Source organism: Furipterus horrens, unplaced genomic scaffold (assembly GCF_987537825.1).
Source record: "Furipterus horrens unplaced genomic scaffold, mFurHor1.1.pri manual_scaffold_15, whole genome shotgun sequence".
In the NCBI taxonomy this organism is placed as follows: Eukaryota; Metazoa; Chordata; class Mammalia; order Chiroptera; family Furipteridae; genus Furipterus; species Furipterus horrens.
Genome location: NW_028327185.1, coordinates 10,597,753 through 10,625,615, shown reverse-complemented (window position 1 = coordinate 10,625,615; position 27,863 = coordinate 10,597,753). Strand labels below are relative to the sequence as shown.

The 27,863-nt window shown below is 43.0% G+C and overlaps 1 protein-coding gene across 1 annotated transcript; it reads left to right on the top strand.

Annotated features, from left to right (window-relative positions):
• Window positions 1-24,688, top strand: ACBD3 (acyl-CoA binding domain containing 3). Its single transcript, XM_090263320.1, has 8 exons — window positions 1-340; window positions 10,425-10,566; window positions 11,211-11,351; window positions 13,643-13,801; window positions 15,440-15,614; window positions 18,921-19,107; window positions 20,616-20,900; window positions 24,379-24,688. Exons 1-8 carry the CDS (start codon window positions 55-57, stop codon window positions 24,588-24,590), a joined length of 1,587 nt encoding a protein of 528 aa, XP_090119446.1. The 5' UTR covers window positions 1-54; the 3' UTR covers window positions 24,591-24,688.
• Window positions 24,689-27,863: the final 3,175 nt, after the last annotated feature.

Here is a 27,863-nt window from a genome sequence, read left to right as displayed (position 1 = left end):
GAAGTCGATACGTGGCCGCCGCCTGTCCCCGCCGAGGAGGCGCAGCAGGCGGAGATGGCGGCGGTGCTGAATGCAGAACGACTCGAGGTCTCCGTTGATGGCCTCACGCTAAGCCCGGACCCAGAGGAGCGGCCCGGTGCAGAGGGCGCCCCGCTGCTGCCGCCGCCGCTGCCCCCGCCCTCACCTCCCAGAGCCGGCCGGGGCCCAGGCGCCGCCGGGAAGCAGCCGGAACCCGGGGAGGCGGCGGCGGGGGGCGCGGCGGAGGAGGCGCGGTGGCTGGAACAGCGCTGGGGCTTCGGCCTGGAGGAGCTGTACGGCCTGGCGCTGCGCTTCTTCAAAGGTGAGGCTGACCGCCCCGCCCCGCTGCCCCTGCCCGGCCGCGGGAACCCGGCCCGGGCTGTGGCCCCCGGGAGGACTAGACCAGTCTTAGCCTCACCGTACTGGGCCGCGGCCACCGGAGCAGGGCTGTGTCCTTGGGCGTACCTGAAGTTTGTCACTACCAGCTTGGCCACTCGGTCTGGGTCACACCCTTGAGGGGTCTGGGCCCTTGGTTTAGTCGTCCTGCCTCCCCGAGGTTACCGGGGCATTTTACCTGATTTAGCTTCTAGGGTTTCCGGGAGACGAGATAGAAGCATGAGCCTTCTCTCTCCCAGAGGATCCCATTCTGGAATTTTTTTTTTAAAGCGTTGCATTCCTTTTTCTGTTTCCTGTAGCTTGGCACATCATGCCCCACCGATTTTTATCCTTTTCCGCTAGCGGTGGAAGCCTTTCCATAGGTTCCTGCGTACCCGTTTCAGTCTGGGGACCCATGCACCCGGATAGGATTTGATCACTTGGCAGTATTGACGTGCAGAGAGGAGGAAGTATTAAGCTAGCACATCCCCGCTGGCTTGTCAAACTCGAAAGAGAAGGGATACCTACTATGTCCTAGTAACTTCTAGAAGGTTACAATTTGATCTTGTAAGGAATGTGCCAAGAGTGAATTCTCGGAGTAAGGTTTAAAAGTGTCCTCTGTGCTTCTCGCAGAATTCATTGAAAAGTGCCTCTTGCCTTAGAGCAAGATTGTGGTGTGTGGTTTAATTGGGTGATTCACTTAGTCAAATGCTGGTGATACCGGTCGCATGATCGTGTTGGTGGGAAAGTCTGATGAGGGGCCGTTAGTTTGATATTCAGAGATAATTTAGATCTCGTGGGCCGGGTGGGCAAGGAGAGACATCAGCAAATGCAACTTTAAAAGTGGTTGCTAGGTTCCCTGTAGATTCCAGAACAGCATATTTATGACACTTGAACCAGAGGAAGTACCTTTTGGGGTACGTATTTCACGAGCTGAAGTTGAGTTCAGTGTAGTGATGCTTGCAAAAGTTACTGGCTTTTTCTCAAAATACTTTCAACTGTGCAAACTAATAAGTCTCTGTTTCATAACTTTTCCAGAACAGTTGATCATTCCACATTCATTGCACTTGTGTAAAGAAGTTTGCTTTTCTAGAACAGTTGATTGTTCCTCATTCATTGACTGCGTGTTAAAAGCTTACCCTTGAAATATTCATCCTCATTGCACAATGAGCCCTGCCCTGCGTGCCCTACCTAGCTTGGGGAAGTGGAAGTGGCTAATGGGTTTGGGGTCACTTGACCCTTGAATTTAATGTTTAGTGATGCCATATTATAACTTACATAACATTCTGGTGGCCTCTGTACCGTTCTTATTTTACCTTAAATTTTAATTCTTAGAACTTATATTTCCAGATTCAGTAAGGTTAAAAAGTGTATTATAGTAGAAGTATGTAAGAATAGGAAAGAACCAACTTCTAATCCTAGCTTTTGCCACATGACTAACAACAACAACAAAAAAAATGGGTAATTTCATTTTGTGAGCCTGTCTTATTTGAAAATAGAAGTGATATGTTCTTTGAAAGATTAAAACACTATAATGTGCAGTAAACTTAGCATTGCTTTGGAGTTAGGAAGCCCTGGATTCCATTTACTGTGTAAACACCTAGACAATTAACTTTTCTCTTCCAGACTCTTTTTCTACCCATTAATATATGTGGAGCTGGATTAAGTGAAATTTGATGCTTCATATTTAAGATTTAGTGGTCTAAACCTAATATTTTGCTGAGTGGTAGGACTCCTCGGGGGACCTATAATTTGAGGGTCTGGTTATCAGTCACCGTAGAGGAAAAAGCTACATTGATAAGTATGGTTCACTCACTTTCTAAGTTAGACTTTCCAAGCAATATCCGAGTCCTTAAAAGGAGAAATAGCGGTGCGGCAATCAAAAGCTGCCTTTCTGCAGGGGTCATCACATAGTTAGCAGTGAAGAGGCTGTTAGTAGAGGAGCTGCCTAATTGGGGGAGGTGGGAAGGAGGGACCTAAAAGCAGTCAGAAAAATTATGGGAAGTGGGGTGAGTAACGTGTTGCCGACTTTGTTTTAATGTGTGAATTTTTCCAGTGTAATATTTGGCATTTTTATCAGTCTTGTATAGACTTCTAATATGTCACTATTTTGTAGTTTCGTACGAGGGTTTCACAAGAATTAGAAATAACATTACACTTTATCTTCCACTGTGGGATAAATATGAATCTTGAAAGCATGAATGTCTTTTTCCATTGAAAATAACTTGGATGGGGAATCAGGAACCCTATTCCTCATTCCATTCCTGTCACAGTGGTCATAGGCCAGTGACTGAACCCATTATTTCAGCTACCCACCCTTTAATCTTACGAAGGTAGAAATAAAATGACAGATGAAAATACAAGTAAATTTTAGTTAGCATTTCACCATCAAAATTTCAGACATAGTTGAGTATTATGCATCAAGTTTCATATTAGGTTACTGCTGTAAATGAATGGTACATTCCCTTGTGCTGTTAAGGAATTGAGAGGCCAAAGGAGGAGTTCAAGACCCATTGTCAACTGCAGTACCCGGTGGAGGATCCGGGAAGCAAGTGGCATAGGTGGGGGGAGGCCAGGAGCCATGCCCAGGGCAGGCCCACAGGGAGCAATGGACAGGTGCAGAGTAAGCTGGCGGACCCGCAGACGGGTCTCCTGCCGCTGGGAGCAGCCTTGTCGTCAGCACTTACTGAGGACCAGCGTTGCCCAGTTCTAGTTTAGCAGGATTAAGTCGCTTTTCCCATCTCTGGGTTGAGTACTGACTTGGTTGGCTTTCTTGTAAGCGTCTTCCTCTTTGGATGGAGTTAACTTGGGGGGTTGTATTTGGTTTTTAGAGTTCTTAGGGGTGACCTTTTCCTTCTCTAACATGTTGTTACCTCATCGCCTTAAGCTGGTAGATGGTCGCATTGATTTAAAATCCCAGAGTAGTAACTGCCACCAGTCACCAAGCAGACGTCCGCTAAAAGCCGGTACTGCTTTTTCAGAGCTGCATGTACAGTGTTCTGTTGAGTCCTCCACAGTCCCTTCAGTGAGGGTGCTACCCGGTTTCTGAGTGGGGAGCCTGCCCCAGGCCTCTCAGTCATCACAGGTCCCAGTCTGTGTGTTTCCAAAGACAGCTCTGCCCCCAGCCGGAGAGGGTAGGGACCCTGGGCTCTGGGGACGTTCTGAGGAAGGGGTTTTCGAGTTCCTACACTGTAGCCTTATCACACCTTGGAACTTCTTTAATATATTTACTTGAAAACATTAAGGGCCAACGGAAAGAGTCATTTTGTTTTTCTACACAAGATCACTGTTGAGAATTGCTTCAGATACCTGGAAAAGTAAAGCATGAGAGAAGCATTGCCTCTGAATTGCTACATACGGTTGCTCTCAGGTTTGAAATAGCATTGCTGTGTCTGTGTGTGTGTGTGTGGGGGGGGCCCTCCGATGAGTGAAGTAAGTGTACCCATCGGAGATCCTGTATGCAGAATCCCATTCCTATTAACACACTAGTGGGCCTTTCGGGAGGCCTGCATTTAGCTAACCTAATGATTGTTTTCTACTCTTGTAAATTAAAAATGGATGTGTTCTAATTTCATTGGTGATTGAAAGATGGTGATATTCTAATTGTGTTTCCTTCAGTGTAAGGCTTCCTCTCATACCATGTGGTTCGGGGTACAGTTCAAGTAGGAAGATCAATGCTTCTTTCCCTTTATTTATTAGTTTCCAAAATAATGAGTGTCCCTAACAGCCTCAAAAGGTGACAGTGTTTTAAACGTCATTATGAACTCATGCTTTTTTTTTTTTAGCTCTTATTATTGATGCTCAAATTGTAGAATCTTTATAGACAGTGGGAGCCTTTTTAGATCGGCTCCTGCGTTTCTTTGATGGTGACTCTTGTCTTCCTTGGCTCCCTCACTCTCTGCTGTGATGAGCCGTCCCAGATGCATCTTAACATATCGGCAGAGTCAGCCGTTTCTCCAAGGAGACATGGTCCCCGTTAGTGGGAAATTACGTTAGAAGAGCCGGAACCTGGGTGGTAGGAGTCGGGTGCCCATTACTGCATCGGCCACTATTTCTAGGCCTTTGCAGTAGGCAGATCTGGGTGGGGGTGCTTTTGAGGGTGTGGTATATAAAAGGAAACTGGTTGATATTGGAGGAGCTTCAGTCTTGGAGTCAGTTTCTAAGTTGCATGTGGAATTGTTAATGCAGCTCTGCTAGCGTTGCTGTTGATTTCACTCAGTGATATTACGGATAGCAAAGAAGTAAGCATACGGTTGTGCCGAAATGGCTCCATTTCCTTTTTGTCTTCCTTAAACATAAGCATTTACAGTAACTTTCATAAATGGCCCCATTAATGTTTTAAAATACTGTACTGCTGTAACTATTCTTCGGTAATGTATGTAATTAGTGTGTGCTTCCTGGACTTAAGTGACAGTCTTAGGTAGCATCAAGTTTAATTGGTGCCATCGAATATCTATTAAATTTTGAGTTTATTTTTTCCCTTCTTTCCTTATTGTCTTTCTCTTTAGACATAGTGTATACTAGGACAGGAGGATGTCTAGACCTAAGAAACAGTTGTAAGAAAGAAAATCTTAGCTACCAACAATAGTAATGCTTTTAAACATCTGATTTTTTAGTTTGCTAGTTTATATTAAATTTGAGCTAAACTAAAATTTTCCTTTGAAGACTGTATTCAAGGGTGTGTGTGTGTGTGTGTTTAATGTAAATGATTTTAACATTCGCCTGAGACCTCCCCTTCATTTACCACACATGCAGAAAATACACAAATCGTAAGTGTATAGCTTGATGAGTTCTCACAGAACAAGCACACTCTGGTAACCGACACCAGAAGGACGTATTGACTTTATCAGGTAACTAAAAGGAGAGCTACTCTGGCTCAGTATTTAGGAAGTGAGGCTCTGGAGTCAACAGAACCTAGGGTGCTTTTCCCTAGTTCCACCACTCAGTTATTTAAGCTCTGTGCCTTCCTTTACTCAGAGGGTGGTAAGAATTATAAGAAATTATGTATATAAACTCATAACAGCGTACCTGGCAATTGGTATTCTGTGGCTGAAGAGATTGCTGAAATTTATTATGGAATGTGTTGACTTAATGGGAGTAAAAAGGTAACTTTTATTTAAGCATTTTGTACATACAAGGCAGTTCCCAGTGTTTTATGTTCATTGACTCGGTAATACTACATTGTATTATACTTTCTTATAAGTAGTGTAAGAATTTATCAATCATGTTTTTTCTCAGCCCCGTATGGGAGAGATGTTTTAATTTTAATATTTCTGAAAGATGGATTCTATTCAAAATAGAGTCTCTGTGAGACAACAGTGTGATGAGTGCCATGAGAGAAAACAGGTTTGATCCCAGGCTGCTGTGGCAGATGACATGGCCCCTGGGTACTGCTTTCAGTTTGCAGCAGCACCCTTTAGGGTTGAGGGCAGAATGGAGCGCGTTCAAAGAGGCACTAGTGCAGTGTGGGGACTCGGCCCCCCCCCTCCCCCCCATTATCGTGAGAGCTGCCGTTTAGCCGGCGTCTGCTCTGCAAGCACTAGACCAAGACTTTGGCGCCTCTTAGTTCCAGCCCTCACAGGAGCCCCAAGGAGGAGTTAGTAGTATCTCCATCTTACTGGTAACAACGCTGAGGCTCGGGCAGGCTGCGCAGTTTGTCCAGGTCCTGTCGTCCGTGAATGGGGTTTAGGAGGTAGGCGGGCAAAGGCTGTGGGTGCTCATCTTCTGTACGGAGTAGAGAACTCAGGGCAAATGCGAGTGTTTTGTGGCTTTCTTGAGGTCTGGTCTGGTAGATGTGTTTTATTTAATGCTGAGGACTAGAAATAATAGATCCTGTAGCTAGAAATGAGGGAGATGAGCTCAGAATGAAGAAGTGAACGTCACAGCTCTGATGGTGGGATAGAGTGCCCTGGGACAGGGATTACCATCTCTAGAACGTGTCTAAGCACTGGTTAGCAATTAGTAGGAGGATATGTTTCGATTCCTTTTGTGTGTCTACTAAAGGATTTCTTTTTGTGTGTGGTTATCGTGAGGCTAATATAAAATATTTTATAGTTCTACTAGTTTAAGCTCAGAACTTCCACAGCATGCAGAAAATCTATACTTTTATTTCTCCCTCCCTCACATTTTAGGTCATTGTCATTAAAATTCACATCTTTTTTATATTGTATATCTAATAACAAATTACTGAAGCTTTGGTTGTGCAATTCAGCCACCTGTCTGTAATATATTTTCCAACCATGTATTTTATGGCTTTCATCAAATAAAGGCTAGACGGGACATTGAAATAATTTGTTATATTCCTCTACCTTTACCTCCGGACAAAAGGGGAGAATATGATTTTTCCATAAACTTACTCCAGCAATTGAAGTATGAGACTAACCTTGTGTATGATTAATTTTAGGTGGAAGGGACTTAATTTTAATCTTTCAGACCTTTGGGCTTGGTCACTGTAGTTATAAAGCTGCTATGGAATTATGCTGTTTTATTAGAACTGTAAAGTTTAGGAATTTAGTGAGAACATCGGCCCGTGTGGGTAGTTCAGGATAAGGTCCGCTGCAACCTCCACTCCCCTTTTTCATGTAATCTAACATTCCACAGATTTGGGATTGGGATGTAGACATCTCTGAGGGGTTGGAATTATTATGCCCACCATTTATGTCATGATGTTTTATGAATTGATTACTGAAATTGAGCGTATTATGAATTTACTCATTTGATCTTTTTACCAAAATGGAAACCAAAGCAATTTAAGAAGTCAGGTTGCACTCTAAATTTTAGAATTTAAAATAGCCCTCCCTGATCTCTTTTTTCCCCCCACCTCTGTCACTCTCCCCCGTCACAACTTTTCATTATTGTAACTGTTTCATTAACTTTTTTTTAATTAACTTCTCTGTGTATGTTTTTCTCTGCCCCTTCCCAAGCTCCCTCATTTTATGATCCCACATTTGTGATTAAATCAGTGTCAATTGTTTACATTCATATTCATAGCTGAGACAGATTAGAACTTTGATTATACAGTATTTTGGTTCTTATGCAAACTCTGTCTTTCATGTGGTTGGAAGCAATTATTCTGTTTTGTTTGTCCTCAGGTAAACTTTTAAGAAGACATCTCTCCCATTGTCTTTACATTTTGATCCAGTCTTAGCTTTCTGCCTCTGAGTCCGCTGCTCGGCTGTCACCCTGGAGCTGGTGTGTCACCCCCCCCCCGTCCCCCCCGCCCCCCCCCAGTGCTGCTGGGTCCCCTGTCCCTCCATCCCTCTCCCTTGTTGTTGACTTCCTTACTTTGGAAATGCTTGCCCGCTAGTAGCTTCTTGAGAAAAGAGCACAGGGAAGGTGAAATTTTGAAACCTTGCCTTTCCAAAAATTAGTTTATTTTTACTGTCACACCTGATTTGATTTCACTGTGTATGAAAATCTAGGTTGGGAATAATTTCCCCCAGAATTTCAAGGTATTACATGTTTTCTAGCCTTCAGCATTCATACTCTTAAGAGGTCTTTAGATCTCATTCTTGATCCTGTGCATATGACCTGTTTTTCTTTTTAGAAGTTCTTAGAATTATCTCTATCTCCAGTGTTAAGGAATTTCTCAATTACTGCCTTTTTAAGAATTTTTTTCAGTGATTGTGCTGGATATTTGGTAGTCCTTTTGGTCTGTAAACTTGTATCCATAATTTTTTTTTTCTTTGTATTTTTTTCTTTTATTGATTCCAGAGACAGGGGGAGGGAGGGAAAGAAACATTTGTTGTGAGAGAGAAACATCAATTAGTTGGTTGCCTCTTCTTTTAAAGACTTAATCATTTATTTTCAGAGAGAGGGGAAAGGAAGAAGGAGAGGGAGAGAAACATCCATGTGTGAGAGAAGCATCAATCGGTTGTCTCCCACATGCCCCCAGCTGGGGACCTGACCCGCAACCCAGGCGTGTGCCCTGAACTGGGAATAGAACTGGCAACCTTTTGGTTCACAGGCCGGCACTCAGTCCACTGAGCTTCACCAGCCAGGGCAGTCAGTTGCCTCTTGCATGTGCCCCGACTGGAGACCAAACCTGCAACCCAGGCATGTGCCCTCACTGGTAATTGAACCAGCGACCTTTCGTCTTGTGGGGCAGTGCCCAGCTCACTGAGCCACAGTCGCCAGGGCTGTATCCTTAATTTCTAGGAAATTTTCTTCTTTATTACTTTGATAATTTCCTCTTTTTTCCTCTGTTTTTACTCTGATGCTGTTAATATTGACCTTCTTATTCTCTTATCTCTTCCATTGTTATTTAATTTTTTGCTGTATTTTTCTAGGAGAAATTTTTCCTGAAATCTTTTTTTCAACCTATTAGAGATTTTTTAAATTTTTGCTTTTACTTTTTTAATTTTAATTTTTATTGATTTTTAGATAGAGAGGAAAGGGGAGACACGCACACGCGCGTGCACACACATCAGTTTTGTTGTTCCACTTTAATTATGCACTCATTGGTTGCTTCCTGTATGTGCCCTGACCAGAGATTGAACCTACAACCCTAGTGTGTCAGGATGATGCTGTAACCAGCTGAGTTGCCTGGCCAGGGCTGCTTTTACATTTTTAATTTCCAAGAGTTTTTGTTCTCTGAGTGGTCTTTCTGGCACCCTGTTGTACTCTCTGGGCACATTACCTTCGGTCTCTGAGGATATTAGTAAATATAAATTTTGATTTTTGTTTTATTTTTAAAATGTCTCTTAGGCTTTTTTCCCCTATCTTAGAGGCTTTCTCATATGTCTGATGATTCTTGGGTATTCATTTATGTTAAAGGATAAAGTACTGAACAGCTGACTGTAACCTTGAGTAGAAGCCTGTATTGTAGGGTGATGAGGCCTAGTTTCATAAGAGAACCCTCCAACAAACGTCAGTACATTTCAAATCAGTATGTGTAGGTCTTTTCTTTTGGGCCAGTTTTTCATGAAAATAACCCTGTCTTCTGCCTGGGATGTATGAACCTAATTGCCAACGTTCAGGAATGAGGAAGGAAGAGGGAGAATGAGTGGAAGTTATTTACCATGTACTAGGGGAACCTTTGGTTTCATTTCTGTTTTCAGTCCTGCCTTTTCCTCCCAGGCTGGTGTGCTCCCACCTGGAGCACCTGTGATTCATGTTCTCTGGTATGCACCTAGACCTCTGCTAAGGTTGGGGCAGGGTAGCCATCTGCCTGCTTGGGATTGCCAGACAGTGGGAGAGTGGAGAACTGCTTCTTCAATTTTTTAAAAATATTTTATTTATTTATTTTTAGAGAGATGGGAAGAGAGGAAGAAAGAAAGAAAGAAAGAGAGAAAAACATCAATGTGTGAGACATACATTAACTGGTTGCCTCTCACACACCCCTAACTGGGAACCTGGACCACAAACCAGGCATGTGCCCTGTCTAGGAATCGAACCAACAACCCTTCTGTTCACAGGCCAGCACTCAATGCACTGAAGCCACACCAGCCAGGGCTGCTTCTTAGATTTTATTTTACTCTATTTATGTTGTTTTGTTTTGTCCATTAGATTACACATATAAGTGAAAACATGGTATTTCCCTTTCTCTGGCTTATTTCACTTAACACTCTCTAGGTTCATCCATGCTGTTGTAAAAGATAAGATTTCCTTTTTTATGGCTGAATAGTATTCCATTGTCTAAATGTACCTCAGCTTTTTTACCTCTGCCTCTAAAATCAAAAAGCATGTCCTCAGGTGAAGAGGAAAAAAAGAAACTTAAAAATGATTGTTGATCATGCTTTTATATGTGTAAAAGATGTCATGATACACTTGTATGTGTGTGCTTGACTATACATTGACAGATTAGTTTCTCTGTAGTAGCTTTAATATAAATATTGGTACGTGGCTTAATTTTTTTTTAATCAACATAAAGTTTATTAAAATTTAGTATTTGGGAAAAAATCTCAGCAAAATAGTGTTTATAACTATAACAGGCAGTTTGTGACATACTTTATAGCAAAACTTCTGTATACAGTGCTGAAAATTATGTATTTTCTAGTGCTAATTATTTTCTTTGTGTTTTTTTCTTACAGAAAAAGATGGCAAAGCATTTCATCCAACTTATGAAGAAAAACTGAAGCTTGTGGCACTGCATAAGCAGGTTCTTATGGGTCCATATAATCCAGACACTTGTCCTGAGGTTGGATTCTTTGATGTATTGGGGAATGACAGGAGGTAACAGTGTTTTGCTGTATAATTAATTTAATGAGAATAGTGTCGAAAACAGTACAAAATAAATTGGTTAACATGTAAATAGCTGGTTCATTAGCTTAGAACTGAAACAAACATTTTTGCTTGCAGCTTCTGGAGTCTTCAGGTGTTTATCTGTTTTGGGCTTGGAGATGTTTATGGCTAAATATTGAGGAAGAAGCTTACTCATCTGATTATGAACATAAGACAAGTACAGCTTCATTTGATTTTTCCTAATAATATTAAAAGCAGCTACTTAAAATATGTAGTAATTGATCCCCTTATTGGGACACATGGAGAGCTGTGACAAAAAGAACACATTGACGATTTTTTTCAATTAAAGCTAGAATACAAGTAAAACGGAACTTAGACATGCTTTTGCTAGTACAGAAATGATTGGCAGTGCAGTTAAATTGTTGTTTATGAAGTAAGTTTGGATTGTACCGAGCATACTTAATTTGGCAAATCACCACATGCTTGTTGAAACTTGAAGTTTTGAGCCTTTTGTTTATACTGGAATTAGCCTTCGTTTTATTTACGATTGAGAATTGTTCGTATTTAGGTTTCGATTAAATCAAATCCTCATTCTGGTAAGAATTGGAGGTGACTTCTCTTGTTCTTTCTTACAGGAGGGAATGGGCAGCCCTGGGAAACATGTCTAAAGAGGATGCCATGGTAGAGTTTGTCAAGCTTCTGACTAGGTGCTGCCATCTCTTCTCCACGTATGTTGCATCCCACAAAATAGAGAAGGAAGAGCAAGAAAAGAAAAGGTGAAGTTTGAGGGCACGAACCACTTTGTCCTTGTACAGCCCGGTATATTGATGCTTCGTCTGCAGAGTGTTCTCGGTCAGGCGTCGGACTTCCCCTGGGTCCCCAGTGATGGCAGCTGCTCAGGCTTCCTGATGGGAGCAGATGTTTGTGAGTTTGGGGAGGGGGCTTGCTGCCTCCGTCCAGCTCTGCCCAAGCAGAAGTGCCATTTATCATGGCAGCATTGCTTTTGTGTCGTTACACTAAATTTTTCGTAAACTCACCATCCTCTCCTCCTTACCTTCTGGTCTGACATACCCTTTGCGGCTGTCTCCCTTGAGTTTCTAGAATATTCATACTTTGTCTTGTGGTTATCAGCTGTGCTACATGTCAGGCCTTATATAGACATTTCGTACTGGCTCTGGCTTCCAGATGGCTTATTCATTATTTCCGGGGGATGGGGAACTGCTGAATGCACTGCTTATACTTATGGGATTCTCTGTCATGATTGTGAACGCAGCAGAATTATAGTTAGCACCTTATTTATCTAGAGGTTTTATTTCTCAGTGACTTTGACTATTTAAATTTTCTACATGATGAAAATGATGCTATAAAACCATTTTTTCCTCCGATTATATGACACTTACTTTAGAAACAGTTGGGTCTCTGGTTTCTCCCCCTAACCTGGATGGAAATAATAGATGAGAAGAGAAAGTAGCCTGATAGTGAGAGAACAGCCAGAAGTCATAGAAAATAGACATAGCAATGTTAAAGTGTGGCAGCCAGGGGCCATGTAACATAGGGTAAGCTTCTCTGTCACTGTGTTGTGACACGTATGGTTTTTATGTTTGTCATCACAGCTCCAGAGTCATCAAAAGACAGAGCACTAGATATAATTTATTCCTGTTTAAAAGGCTTGGAAGTAGCTTAATACATTTTCAAAGCTCGTTTTTACCCAAAGGAAAAGCTTTGATTTATATAAGAATGGAATGATGCTTTTTTACTGGAAAATTATGTGCTACGGTCCATTGTGTGGTGATATGGGACCAGTGAGGTATAGCTCTAAGATCTTTGGAAGTATACTTTTTAAGTTCCTTTTTAATGATAAATTGAGTACTTAAGTTACTATTCAACATATGAAACTGCATTTTTCCTTTTAAAAATATCCTTTTTCATGAGATGAAGCTCATATAGAATTTTTTGAAAGCATTTATAGACTAGACTTCCTCTCTCCTAAAGCTCAAGTGCCGGCTTGTGGAGCAGTGTAGCCTGTGTACCAGCTGTGAAGCATTAAAAGGAGGTCATGGTATTCCTATATTTTGAGCCTGGGCTGGGGTTCAGTGTGTTCTTAATTACTGAATAGGAGTTCTTGGGAAGAAAAGTGGGGTAACCCAGATAGTGCTCAAGGTAGGACCAAGAAATAGTGTCTTTTCTGAGACTCCTGAGAAACCTGCTCTTTGGTCCTGCCTCTAGCCTTCATGCGCTGCACACCGCTCTTACCCGCAGGTGACATCCATTCCTGGGGCCAGATCTCTTCTCCGCAGACGGGTCAGGGTGGGAGAGAGCTGGGTAAGGGCTGCATCTGATTTCCAGCTGTTCTTTTCTTTCTTAAATTAAAAGCTTTAAACTTATTTTTAATTTCAGAAATGATACACAAATGTATGCAATATAAATTATTTCCATATACGAAGCTCATACTGAAAACCTTCCTTCCCACCATCTTACCTTTACTCTCATTCTTCTCTCCATAACGTAATAATTGACAGATTTAAAGTGTATCTTTGTAGACCTTTTTCTATGTATTTACCAGCTTTTTATTATATGAATATGTTAGATGTCTTTGCATATTAGCCATTAGTTCTAGCCTTCCTTTATGACTGCATGGCGTTTCAGGGTGGGGTCCTCATTCCTCTCCAAAGCTGTTGATGGCTTTGAGAATGCAGTGGTGTGTGGTAGGCCCCCTCTGCCCCGTGGAGCAGGCACTTCCGTGGGTACAGCGGAGGTATCGCTGACCTTCCCACACAACTTGAATTTCAGTTACAGTAAGAAGTATGAAGGAAAAACCCGTGTGCCTGAGCATATGTTAGGGGGGCGCCTTAGGGCATGGGTGCATCATTACGATTTGAGTAGTATCTTACTGATGGACACCATTATTCTTGCTGTGATCATGTATATTGGACGGTTCACTCCATATGATACGTGTACGCAATTCTCTGAAAAGACTGTCAATTTTCACTGTAAAATAAGGTCTTACCGTTGTTTTTAAACAGGATTCCTTGTACAGGGTTCATTCTCTCTGTGCTGTACTTTGTAGGAAGGAGGAGGAGGAGCGAAGGCAGCGTGAGGAGGAGGAAAGAGAACGTCTGCAGAAGGAGGAAGAGAAACGCCGAAGAGAAGAGGAGGAGAGGCGCAGGCGGGAGGACGAGGAGAGGCGGCGGCTGGAGGAGGAGAGGCTCCGGCTGGAGCAGCAGAAGTAAGTGGCTGCGCGGCCCTGACTTCTTCCCGCTTGTGCCTTCGAATAATTCTGATCTGTGTGCCGGGCAGGAAGCCCAGCACGAGCTCCTCGCCGTTTACACCAGTGACGTGTTGCCAGAGCGGGCCCCATCCTAAGCATCGTTTGTTGCAAAAAGAGCAGTGGCTGCATTGGGAGGGTTTCGGATTTGCTCCCAGAACCCAGGGGCTAGAACAGGCGCGGAGCTGCTCGTGTGCCCCCGCTCTGTGAGTCCGCGTGATCTCTTGTCTTTGCTTCTCAGCTTACGCCTCTGTTCTAGTCCTCTGTTCTCCGCAGATCGCCTCTCTCTGCTTTGGCCTACACAGGCTAGTCCAGCCTGGACTTAGGTGTGTTTGTTTTCATTCGTCTGTCAGGGACTGGTTGGAATCCGAGACCCAATTTCAAATCCCGGGGCAGGGAACCGGTTGGCTTCACCTGTGTCAGGTGTCCTCTGGGGGAGCACTTGGGCGCTTAAGCCATTTCTTAGTAAGGGCTGTGGGTGTGGCTGTCACAGAAGCTACTGCTGCTTCCAGAGGGGGCTCTGGGCACAAGGAGGGAGTGATTGACACCCATAAAACACTGGGAAGGAGGCCTGGAGTCCTAGGCGTGGCAGGGCATGTGGATTAAACCAGAGGACATTGGAGTCCGTTGATTTCTTGTCATCATTTCTGAGTTGTTCCTCAGAAAAGCTTCAGACCCACCCAGGGCCTCACTCTGCTGTGGAGAGAAACTGAATGCTACCCTTGTGGGGTGGGCCCAATGCCATGTTCTGTTCAGGGGTTTGTGAGACTTCGCTTTGTTATTTATCTATTAATGATGGCTTTGAGGTCTTTGTTAAATTGGTCATATAACTTAAGCCTGTGGTTCATCTGTGACAAAAAATAAAGGAGAATTGTAATAGTTTATAAAAATTAGTATCTTTGAACCAAGTGCGCCCAGATACTATTTTCATTGTTCCTTTTTAAGGTAGGTTTAAATTAAATACTAAGAACCCTCAAATTTTCACCGGCTTTATTCTTACCAGGGCTGCCTGTAACATTTTTAAGCTATTCGTCTGCCTTTTGCTGCTTTTATGTATTGAGGTAGAGAAGCCACAGCCAGCAGCTGACTACCATAGATGGAAATCTGTCCTCTTACAGGGTCCTGGTTAGAGTATGTAGTCTGGAGCCAGTCTACCTAGTCTTTGGTCCTGGCTCCGGCGTCTTGTCTGCTAGCAGGGTAATCTCAGGCAAGTCACTGACGCCTCCTTTTCCTCCTCGGAAAGCCTACCTCCCACGGTTGTGAGAACCGGCGGGTCCGAACAGCGAAGTGCCATGAACACTGCCTGGTCCACAGGAAGGGCACATAAATGTTAGCAAATGGGATGGTGGCGATGAGCAAGATGATGGTGTGTTCATTCTTCTCTCTCCAACCCAAGTTTTCCTTGGAAACCCGAAGTAAACATTAGAGGCCAAATTTATTTTCTTAAGTCTTTCTTCTGGGCCTGGCACACATGCTGATTGGTATATATTACTAGCTTAGTCATTTTTAAGAGTCTTAAGTTACAAAAATAAGTAACCAGGACATTTTATTTTGTCGTGACCAATCTGTAGTCAGACTGGTGTGTATGTTTGCTTTCAGGCAGCAGATAATGGCAGCTCTAAACTCGCAGACGGCCGTGCAGTTCCAGCAGTACGCGGCCCAGCAGTACCCGGGGAACTACGAGCAGCAGCAGATCCTCATCCGCCAGCTGCAGGAGCAGCACTACCAGCAGTACATGCAGCAGCTGTATCAGGTCCAGCTCGCACAGCAGCAGGTGTGACAGCCCAGCACTCAGCCCCAGCAAGGGTTTTTAGTTTCACCAGAACCCAAGGGCTTTTTAACAGTTGCTAATGAATTTTGCATTAGCCTCTCGGGTATAAAGTAGCTTTTAGGTGACCTTTATTGAGGGTAACTTCAGTGTCTCACTGGCAAAGGAAACTGTGATCCTAAAGCAGCAGATGATGGGGCTGCTATCATGTTGTCCCAGGCGTATTTGGGAGTTGTATGGACTGAGTGTGTTGCTCCAGTGAGTCTGAGGTAGACTGTGTTCCTGGCACCAGGAGGACTTGGGTAGCTAGCAGGAGTTCAAGGGTGTCCTTTGGGCAGTGCGCTGTCATAGGCCTGGACAGCTTCCAGTGGGAGGACCCGGCCCTTAAAGCCATCAGCTGGTTCCGCAGCTCTGGGTTGGGTCCATCCTCACTTTTGCGTTAAGTACAGTAGCTAGACAGTACTTCCCTACAGCCGTTGGTGGTCCTCCTTCAACTCGCTACCCACAGTTACTTTGCTTCCACGTGTGAGTAGGTAGTTTAGGAAAAGAACGTGCAGTCAGGATTGGATGGCACTTGGATTCTGCCCTGCCTTTGCCATTATCTAGTTTGATCTCAGACAAGTTACTGCTCTGATTTTTCTGCCTTTTCTCCCAGTTGGTAAGAATGGGAATGACATCCTGGCACACGTCCTGTTATCCTCACAGGACTCTATGAGGAAGTAGCTACTCTGTGAGACTGGTTTGTATGTGTGGAAGGTAATGATTTTACCATCTTTCGTATGTCTTGCAGAGGCACAAAATGCCTCTTTAAACTTAATCTAGTGAAGTTTTACTTACTTGAGTGATTTTTGCTTATAAAGCACTTACCGTCTGTCAAAAAATCTGATTGAAGGAAAGTGTTACGTTATAGTTGCTTAACATTTCTTGTTAGATGAAATAATCTGTATCATTTTGCCAAGCTCTTTAAATTCCCTAAAACTAATATTCTTATGTAAACACCTTTTCCTCTGAGTCTTTTACAGTAGTGAGCAGTTTAAAAGCACTGCAGGGTTTGTGTAATCCATGAAAGAGGAAAAGACTGTGAACCCAGAGCTTATTCAGGAGGAAGTGGTGTTTTTGAGGCATTTCTTTTCTGTCCTCTAAGGCCTGTTTCTAAGTTATATCACTCCCTTTTTTCTGCTGTTTTGATGGCGTTATGATTTTTTAAAATAAGATAGCTCCCACTCACTCCTATCTATTGCTCGCTGTCACTTAATGAGAATAAAGTCAGTAAAGGAGGGCAAAACCAAGAAACTTGGAGACGTAAGTGGAGAGCCGTAGTTGAGATTGCAGCACTCAACCGTGGTTTATCAAATCGATCAGTTGTCTGTGGGAAGAGAGAAGGAAAGGGACTGGCGAAGGAACAAAAGGGACTTCAGCCCCGTAAAGTATTAATGTTTATATAAATAGTGAGCCAAATGACAAAATGTAAATATCTTGTTAATTTGAGGATGTAGTTACATAAATATTAGTTACATTGTTCCTAATACCTTTCTGTGCTTTTAAAAACTTTCCAAAGCAGAAAAGAGAGATGACATATATAAATAACTACAACATATGTATTATATGTAATTGTTGCATACTCATGGGCAGGGGTTCCCAGGGAAAGGAGTTCCTGCTAGAGAGTTTCAGGCAAGGCCTATTGAGGAGGGACCGTCGGACTGGACCAGTTCATTGTCACACAGATGCTGTTCTGCTCTCCTGTCATGCAGTGAATGTTCTGTGTTCGGGCTTGTTTGGGTTGTATGCACTTTTTCTGGAAGCTGGTAGTCTTTCTAGGAAACTTACGTGGAAATTGAGAATCTAGACCTTGGAAAACGGTGTTTTAAAATCTTTAGTGTGTTACTAGCCTGCACTGGCAGCAGAGAGAGATGTTGCTGTTTAAGTAATTGCTTTGTAAATGGTAAGTTAAATCAAGTGTGTATATAGATATGCCAAAATATGTCATTATCCCTAAACCATGAGATTATAAAGGCATTATCCATATTATATTTAAAGTTACTTGAATGCCCAGCTGCATATCAGCAGTAGAATGGGTAAATAAATGAATTTTGTATTTTCACAATGGAATATTCTGTAGCAATGTAAACAAACAATGCAATTATTTGTAAACCCTGTAGATGAAACTTCACAAAAATAATGTTGAGTGAAAGAAGCCAGACACAAAAAAGAGCATATATTGTACAATTCCATCCATATAAAGTGCAAAGATAGGCGAAGAAGTGTCCAGTATAATAAGTCAGAGTAACTGTTTCCCTTGGCGGGGGTGGCGTGTGGAAAGGAATACCAGGGACAGTTCTGGAAGGCGGATGATGTCTTGATCTGGGTGTTGGTTACATGGGTAAGTTTGACTTATGAAAAATGATCAAGCTGTACATTTATGATTTGTATACTTTTCTCTATGAATGTTGTAATTCAGTGTAAAGTTGCCCCCAAAGTTACTTAAGGTGTTAGTGTTACTTCAGTGTTTCTAGTAATATTTATATCTATTATCATTGTGATATGAGAGGAATATCCCAAAATAATTGTCCTTTGGGTTTAAGATGTTTTTACTATCCCATTTTTATTTCATTTATGAATATACATATTTTAATCATAATTATAATTATGTAAACAGTGATGAATTTTTAAGTAAGTCTTATGTCAATATATTTTACGTTAACAGTTTTCAATTTAGTTGTGGTAAGAATTTTTCTGTATGTAGTTTACAGTGAAGATTTAATTTATTAATTACTTTTGTCCATATTAGAATAATTGTCCATATTTGATTTATTGGTTAATTTAGGGGCCAATATCAGATTTTACCAATTACAGCTTTTGCCTTTGTGAATTTTCTTCTGTGACCATTTATTTTTGCTAAGTTTCATTTTCTTGATTCAAATTTTATATATATGAATTTTATCAAGAAGATTTTCTTCTGTCACTATTAGGAACAAATGTTACTGGGTTCAATTTTTGCTCTTAATTTTATTTTGGGTTGATTATTTCTGCTTACTTAATTTTTCCTTGTTAGTTTTTCTAGTGATCCTCAGGTGACAAAAACATGATTCTCAGTTACAGTTTTTCATCCATACTGATTTTTTATCGCTTTTAGCTGGTAGTTCTATTATCTGATATTCATTATAGACAGGATAAAAGCTAATAAAGTGTATTATTAATTTCTGAGCAGAATGCTTTGTTAGGGTAAAAATATGGGCCAGAATGCATTCCAGGCAGATGTCTCATTGGTTAGCCTTCCTGGTCAGCATATCCTCTCTTTTTCTTGCCTTGTAGGCAGCCTTACAGAAACAACAGGAAGTAGCAGTAGCTGGGGCTTCTTTGCCTACGTCGTCAAAAGTAAATGCAGCTGCACCAAGTGATATGATGTCAGTCAACGGACAGGCCAAAACCCACACTGACAGCTCGGAAAAAGAGCCTGAACCAGAAGCTGCAGAAGAGGCCCTGGAGAATGGACCAAAAGGTATGACGTTGTAACTCAAACCTCGTGAAGGCACAAGTCAGGAGGTCACGGTAACTAACATCCAAGAGCAGTTAAACACTTGTGAGAGTTAACTGCATTTTCACTCGTTTTAGTCTGAATCTGATGCTTCTGCTGACCCTTTAGAATAGCGCAGGAGAGCAAATCAGGTGTCCTTTGGACACTTTGGCTTGTCTTATTGTATATACCGCTTACCTGTTGCTGTGTGACAGAGCACAGTAGTCCCTCTCTATATCGCAGTTCACTTATTGCGGCCTCAGTGTATCGCAGGGGTCTTAAAAATATCATATTTAATTATCGTGGGTTTTTCACTGTATCGCGGGGTTTTGCGGTACTGTACAGTAAATACTAAAATAAATGTAAGGTTCCTACTTCTCAGGTTTTCACCTGTCGCGGAGGGGTCTAGAATGTAATACCCGTGATAAGTGAGGGATCACTGTACACCCAAATTTAGCAGCTTAAAATAATAGTGAGCTTTTTTTTATCTCCTGAAGTTTCTGTGGCTCAGAATTCAGGAACAGCTTAGCTGTTGGCTGGGACTGTAGTCCTCTGAAGGCTTGACTGGGACTAGAGGCTCTGCTTCCCAAAGGGTCCCCTCACCTGGCGAGCAGGTTGGGGTTGTTTGTTGGCAGGAGGTCTCAGCTCCTTGCCCGGTGAAGCCTCTCCTTAGAACTGCTTGAGTGTCCTCAGCACAGTGGCTGGCCTCCCTCCAAGCATGTCATCGAAGGGGAACAAAGCTGAAGTGCCAGTGTCTCTTGTGCCCTAACTTTGGAAGTAGTGCATCGGGACTGCTGCTGCATTCTGCTGCTCACACGTACCAACCCTAATACATTTGGGGTGGTGACTTCTCAAATACATGAACATCGGAGGCGAGGATTCCTGGGAACCACCTTGGAGGCTGGCTGTCATGTATTACAGTATACTTTACTCCTTTTTACTGAGTCCCTAGCAATTTCACACCATCCGAATTCTTCTGTTTCTTTGAGTTCCTTTAGAATAGCTCCTAGGACTTTGGGGTACTGAGAGGTCAAGACTTCCTTTCAACAGAGACCGAAGTCAGAGCCCAGCTTTCTTTGTCTACATCCTAAAGTGCTCTTATTTGTAAGTCGCGATCTTGCCGCTTTATTACAGATAGGATAAAACCTGATAAAGACCCAGTTAGGAAGTTTCCAGGGCCGTTCTTAGATCCGCACATGTAATTAGAGTACTGGAAAAAAACACTTGTACGATTACGGGTTGCTTGTCTTGCTTGAAGTGGTATGATGACCTCTGAACACCTGTGACATTGTTCAGCATGGTAACTCGTGGTGGGGGTGGGGTGGGGTGGGCACTTCCCTGGGGGGCTCTTGTGTTCCTCTGCATCTGTGATCTAGGGAAGACCATGTTGCACTTGATACCCAAGCTCAGCTGGGCGGGCGTTTCTGTGCTGATGCTGCTGCCCCAGCTGAAGGCTCATCCTCTGTAGCTTTTGTAATTCCTGTTGTCTTTAGACTCTGTTCCAGTCATAGCAGCTCCATCCATGTGGACGCGACCCCAGATCAAAGACTTTAAAGAGAAGATTCGGCAGGATGCGGACTCCGTGATCACGGTGGGCCGCGGAGAGGTGGTCACTGTGCGCGTGCCCACCCACGAAGAAGGATCGTATCTCTTCTGGGAGTTTGCTACAGACAGTTATGACATTGGGTTTGGGGTATATTTTGAATGGACAGACTCTCCGAACACTGCTGTCAGCGTGCACGTCAGTGAGTCCAGCGATGACGAGGAGGAGGAAGAAGGTAGAGCCCTTGGTCCGTGTTCAGTAGCTGCTGGGCTGTGCGTCGGCAAAAATGGTGGCGGGTCAGAGGGCAGCCAGCCTCGTGTATCCTATTAACGCCTCACAGGCCGGGGCCACGACCTTCGTTAGTGGGACCTGGGCCGGGAAGGTTGGGAGAGGGGCCTGTAGGGCGTTGGCGCCTGAACATGAAGCTTTTGAATGCCAAGGTCTGTTGAACCACTTATTCTGCTTTCCTGGTACCATTTTACTTCCAGCCCTGTGTGTGTGAAAAGCGAAATGTACAAGGTGGTTTTGAAAATTTTAAAGGAGGAAGTGAGAAATTCTGCCATCTTTGGAATTTATTTAATTTCATTTCTGATGTTAGCTTTTTAGGGCATTCTAAATTCTTTTTCTTTTAATTAATTTATTGTTGTTCTATTATAGTTGTCCCATTTTTCCCCATTGCTCTCCTTAAAATTTTGTAGTGTAAATACAGAAACTCACCAGAGCATCCTACCGAAAAAAATTATTTTTTCACTTGCTCTTCCCTGTTTTACTAAACTGTAACTTTTTATTTTCTCTAAGTAGATAGTTATTTCCAAGGAGAGTCTAAACTATCTTGGCCTAGGAAGTAGGTTATAAAATGTATAGTTTATTAATTGAGAAGATGGTCTAACTCAGGACTGGTAGCCACTGCGCCTAGTGAGCACGTAAACTTCTGTTGCCCTGATTGAGAGTGATGTGGAAGGACGGCCTGCCTGCCTGTGAGAAGGGACAGGCACCGTCCCGGTTCTGGGAGCTCACTTTTAGGCAACTTGTGAACAGACTGCTTGTTCCTAAAGAGGGAGGCCAGACACTCGGTCAGCTTTTGAGATACACGGCAGTCATATTACCACACCGTGCCGCGGCCTGGGGCCCTGCGGGGGCACACACAGGCCACTGTCATTTAGGAGCCGCTTTGTCTTACATGGCGTTTTGCTCTCAGTAGTCTTTTTTTAAAAAAATTATTTATTTGTTTGTTTGTTTATTTTTAGAGCGGGGAAAGGAGAATGAGAGGGAGAGAAACATCACTGTGTGGTTGCCTCTCACTCGTACCCCCAACTGGGGACCTGACGTGCAGCCTAGTCATGTGCCCTGACTGGGAATCGAACCAGCGACACTTGGCTCGCAGGCCGATGCTCAATCCACTGAGCCACAGCAGCCAGGGCTCAGTGGTCTTTATTTATAGAGTACCACCAGCCAGGTGAAGCATTGTCTGTGCATACTACTGACTGAACCAGAAAGAAAAAAATATAAGAGAAAAAACAAAAACAGTTGAGAGAGGGACCCCAGCAGAGCAGGTACCCTCCACAACATCGGGACCGGGACTCAGCCCTGAACTGGCCTTTCCGGTGCATCCCAGGGACTCATTAAAATCAGACTGTTTACTAGTGTCTGGAAAGGAGAGGGTGTGTGTGTGCAAATATTGTGCTCATAAAGAGCCTTGTGGATAACATAGAAGAATTCTCTCTTCGGAAGTAGGTAATATATTTCTCCTGGCTTGCCTGCTGGAGAGCTTATAAAAGGAAATTCCTTCCTTGCCTGCGCCCTCGGCTGTTAACCATTTTGGGGTTATTGCTGTCAGGAGGAGCACGGGGAGAAGTGGCTGGGGTCCTGAACCTGTCTAGAGGGGAGCACCTGGCAACCTGAACCCATAATACCCCTCAAATGAAAGATGGCTCACCTGTCCTTGTACCGTTCTGAACCTTAAGTGCAGCTAAAACTAATGCATTAAAACCTCCGCTTTCACAGTAAGCACAGTGCTCATTTATTGCTCCCAGAGTTGTTTGCTGGGAGGGAGCACAACTTCCTCTCGTTGGAAGATGCAGCTCACATCTGCGTTGGTGCACAACAGGCATGTGCCTCCCTGTCGGGGCCACCAGGTCTCGTCTGCACCGAGTTTCGGGGCCCTTTTAGCTCAGGTAGATGAAGAGGAGTCTGGTTTGCTGTTGTTGTGTTTGCTGTGGTTTTTCTCCATGAGGCCTTGGAGGACAGAGGAGTCTGAGGACGTGTGGGTGGATGGTAGTCCGTCCTCCTCCTGTAACTCTCCACTTCTCTTCCTTGTTTCCAGGTTCTGAGTCTTTGCTTAAATTGAGGAAAGAAGCATTGTTCATCTGTCCTAGTAACTTCAGTTTTATAGATTTGGAACAAAAATTAGATCCTGAATTAATGGAGCAATAATCAGTTCATGGATACTCTTATAGGCAGTAGTGTAGTTCTCATTTGTAAATGAAAGACATTTAATTTTAAGTGTTGCTGTGATCAAGCAGATCTGATTTGGGCCTGTTTATAAGTATCATTTACTTTTTTAAACTCTATATTTTAGAAAAGTTTTAGACTTCTAGGAAAAGTTGCAAAGATAATACATGGAGTTCCCATATTACCCCTCATCCTTCCCATCCCTGCAGCCAGTTTTCCTGTTGTTAATATCTTATATTGTACTGTGGTACATATATCATAACTAATGAACCAGTATGATACATCGTTACTTATAAAGGACATACACATTCACACTTCCTTAGTTTTTACCTGATGTTCCAGGGTCCCACCCAGGATGCCACGTTATAAATAGTTCATTGTCGTATCACCTTAAGCTCCTCTAGACTCTGAGAGTTGGTCAGACTTCCCATGTTTGAATCCCTGGTACTAGCCAGTGACAAGCATCACACAGTTAACTCAATAACCACATTCACTCTGCCGTGTTGGAAAAACTTAAAAGTCTTTATCTTCTATGTTGAATATTCCCTTGACCTATTTTCCTTGAAGCTGTTTATATTTAATGTTTTCTCATTGCTGTAGGTTTCTATAGGTGTTTTTTTTTTATTAATCTTATATCATTAGAGTTCAGAAAACTGTTAACTGGGCAAACTGGAATCAGAGCTCATACTTTTTATCACTGGGATCATCCCTGGGTTACACAGGCCTAGTGAAAATAGTTGCATTTCTGGAGTCTCATCTCTCTTGTGGTTTTCTCACTTCACTCCTTATACTTAAGATGATGTAGAAAGTAATAGGCCTTGTGGGTTCCCTTCCATCCTAAAACAGAGAGGACTTCCAGAGTGTTGAGGAGGTGGCGGAGGGTTTCTGTGGTCTTACTCAGACGAGCGAGCTTCTTCCTTTCGGGAGGAATTGTGAGTCAGATGGATGTGGAGGAGGAAAGTGGGGCTCGGAACTAGGAGCAATGATCGGAGAACGGGGAGAGAGACCGCGGCTGCGTCTGCCACCCCATGTTCACCCTGGGCTCCCAGGGCCCGGGCCGTGCTGGGTACAGTGCAGCGGCTCAGGTGTGGGAGGGAATGGGCCAGCCGTCTAACATATACACACTCGGATGCACAGAAGCCGTAGAGATAGAGCGAGTGAATTTCTAATGAGAAGGCTCTGAAAGAAAGGGTAGTTTCAGTGCTTGACGCCGTGTGGCTTTCCCGGACCTGTTCATGACTCATCTCCGTTCTTTCTTCCAGAAAACGTCAGCAGTGAAGAGAAAGCCAAAAAGAACGCCAGCAAGCCTCTGCTGGACGAGATCGTGCCTGTGTACCGGCGGGACTGTCACGAAGAAGTGTATGCCGGCAGCCACCAGTACCCAGGGAGAGGAGTCTACCTCCTCAAGTTTGACAACTCCTACTCTTTGTGGAGGTCCAAGTCCGTCTACTACAGAGTCTATTATACTAGATAAAGATGTTACTACAGAGTCTGGAGTCTCGGGTTGGGCAGAAGATGGCATTTAATTTGGAAGTTTCTTTTGACTTTTGTGGAGCATTGCAGTCGGTGTTGACCCAGCTGGTTGTGGTCTGATGGGTTGTGAACTCTAGTTGGGAGTCGGGCTTTCCTGGAGACGTGAGCATTCATACTTTGGGGTTAAAGGGATTCCTTATACCCATCTAGCCCTTGGGTGCTGACCAGCAGAGTCACTAGTGGATACTGAAGTCAGATGAGTTACGTGTTACATCTAAAGTCTCCAGAATAAATACCCCAAGGTTACCCCCACTGGTTGATGGTGAGCCTGTTGCACCCTGCTCGCTGTGTTTTAGGGGAGCCCACAGGGACAGAGCCCTCTCGTTTGAAAACCTTAGTTACAGTCTACATGAGGTGCAGCTGACTTTGAAGATCACCATTTTTAAAACTTAAAAACTTGAGACCTCATGGATTGTAATAGGAAAAAAAATTGTCTCAACTTAATGTGGTTGTGAATGACCCAGATTGCTTATTTTTGTTTGTTTTGGGTTACAACTATTTAGTTCAGTCATGTTACAGAGAGTTATTTTCTGAGGTAATCTTAAAATAGAATATCCAAACCCGATTGCCGATTGAAGCCTCAGTATGTGCAGAACAGCTCGAGCATCCCTCTGAGCAAGTCTCCAAGCGCTCGCAGTCTTCCCCTTCCTTTGGTATTTATCCCACCAGGCGCAGAGCAGATTAACTCATCTTTGTCTTGATTTGGCTTTAGAGAGCATCTCAAATGGAAACTGTTTTCTATACAAGCATATAGTTAGGGATTTTGTAAACTCAAATTGCCATCTACTGAATAAAAATAGACAAAATCATTTACATACAGTTCAGTGTATGAAGAATAACATTGCACTAATGTGGAAATCACTGCCAGAGATGGTCCATTCTTAATTTGTTACTATTTGGGCACAATCCCAACACGGTTCTGGTTTGGAATTACAGTACTTACTAGAGGGAGTGGGAAATGCATATGCCCGTGCCTAAATTTTTTCTAGCTTTAATTGTATTATGTCTTTATTGATGGGAAGAGGTGCGCCTTTGTTTTCTTTACTGAAAACAAATATAGGTTCATTAATTGCCTCGTGCATAGAAGTGATTGGCTAGTCTAGAGATTCTCGTTTTCAGAAGGGAGGGTAGTACAGATAGAAGACAACAATGACAGTGTGCGTGTCATGTGTCACTATATGTTGTTACTGAAATACTTAGGTTTTTAAAATTACAAATCATCAATCACTTGTAGGAGGGTTCCCGTTGATTAGCTGCAGTGTCTGCAGTTCACTACAAGGGGAGGGGCTGGTGGTGTTGCGTGCTGCGTTTCCTCTGTTTTTAATACCTGGTTTTGTACATACCTAACTGTTCTCTCTCGTTGTTTAGAAACTGGATTATTTTTCCTGAGAAGTGCTTAATCTGTGTTTTTTCACTTTGACTCAGTAGTCTCCACTCACGGGTGTCCGTCCTGTTACAGCAGACGCGTGCCAGGCATGTCCCTCCACGCGCGTGTAGTCATGGTCTAGGAACCACGGGGTTAGGCACCTCCCGGCCTTTTTGTTGTTGTTTTTTTTGTTTTTGGGGTTTTTTTTTGAGAAAATACTGTATTTAAAATGTAAAATAAACTTTTAAAAAGCAGGCACTAATATATATTTCTTCCAGCCTTTGATTACATACTTGTCCTTGCACATGTTAAGATGAATTATCTTCTAAAACTATCACTGTTCTTGGGAGCAGTGGGTGTTACTTCACACAGCGGCGGTTCCTGTCACGTGTCCACGTCAGAACATTTTGGGTTTAAACTTTTATATTGCCTTGGGCTGTTGACTAGTACAGTTCAAATGCGATTTCAAAAAGATCTTGAAAATAATATATTTAATCAATTAAAATGTTTATCTGTAACTTGTTGATGTTTCGTTAATGTAGTTCCTCTCTGAAGCCTTAGGTCCACATTTCTTCACTTGGGTAGGACAAGAAGGAATGTTTTAAATGATTTTTTGTTTCTTTGTTTTAAAAGGTTAAAAAAAAAAAAAGACAACAGCAAACTATTTCTGCATGATTATTTAGTTTTTCCTCTGAGTTACCCCAGTGAGTCAGAAACAGATTAAAAATTCTCAGACTTCCTGGTGGAAAGGGAAACCCTGTCTTTTTCTCACTGACGGTGATGTCTGTAAAATTACTTGCCTTGCCCACCGCGGGCGTAGCATGCTCCTGGAGGTGCGAGGAGGCGGCCTGCTTAGAATGGCCCTGAGGGGTGGCATCTGCAAGGCCGCACTAGGTGGGTGCCCCCGCCAGAAACTTCTCCACATGATCCCGCCGAAATGCAGGCTCTCAGACATTCTTTTTTTTTTTTTTTTTCTTTTGAAATTTGGGGAGAGAGAATGAGGTGAGTCTTGGTTTTTTGCTGTGTGGGGGACAGAAGCCACGAAGCCAGACCCGAGAACAGTCCAGGACTGCTGCTGCTGAGCGGCCGGGTCTGAGCCCTGTCCCAGGGAAGGGAAACGGCAGCCAGCCCAGAGCAATCAAGGCTTTGCTGATGGTTTCCTGGGGCTTAGAGTCCAGCAGCCTGCAACCAAAAGCCATCTTTGCGTCTGTCCCCAACATTTCCTCCATTCTGCACTTCTGTCAGCGGCCTGAAACTAAGTGCATGTTGTACCTACTTGGAGTAGAGCAGATCTTAACTTTATTTCCATTTTCTAACCTTTCACAATGAATGAGATCGGTATTGGACTTTGATCGCATATATATTTGCCTAGGATTCTTCAACTTTCTTACTGAAAGTTTTTTAAGACCAAGTTGCTTATTGTCCTTTCTAACACCCTTATTTTGAATTTATATTACATTGTCATTATTTCAGGTGCTTGTTATTCTGCTTGACTTTTTTGTAATGAAAAGGGGAGGCATTAGCTCCATTTTTATTACTTGACATGTAAGTTGTGATGTAATTAAAGTACTTAATTCAGTACCTGGAAACTAAGTGGCTGAGTTTTCTAGAACTGACATTGGCAATTGGGCTCAGGCCGTCAGAGATGGAGGGCAAACGTATACATTGGAGCAGTTACCTCATCTCTTGTAGCCATAACAAAAGCTTGTGTGTGACCGCTCAGTTCAACCCTCCAAAGAATGGTGACTGCAGGTCTACCTATCAAAGGAGCAAGTTCAAATTCGTTTACAAATGCTGATTTTAAAAAACCTTTCTTTAATGGCATGCCTGTACAATTATAACAATTTT

What these genes read in the sequence shown, in the direction of transcription:
- ACBD3 (XM_090263320.1), top strand. Translation starts at nt 55, where the DNA reads ATGGCGGCGGTGCTGAATGCAGAACGACTCGAGGTCTCCGTTGATGGC. An exon ending in TCCAGCTCGCACAGCAGCAG is followed by an intron (nt 15,615 to 18,920) that starts GTGTGACAGCCC and finishes CTTGCCTTGTAG; the next exon opens with GCAGCCTTACAGAAACAACA. An exon ending in CCTGGAGAATGGACCAAAAG is followed by an intron (nt 19,108 to 20,615) that starts GTATGACGTTGT and finishes TGTTGTCTTTAG; the next exon opens with ACTCTGTTCCAGTCATAGCA.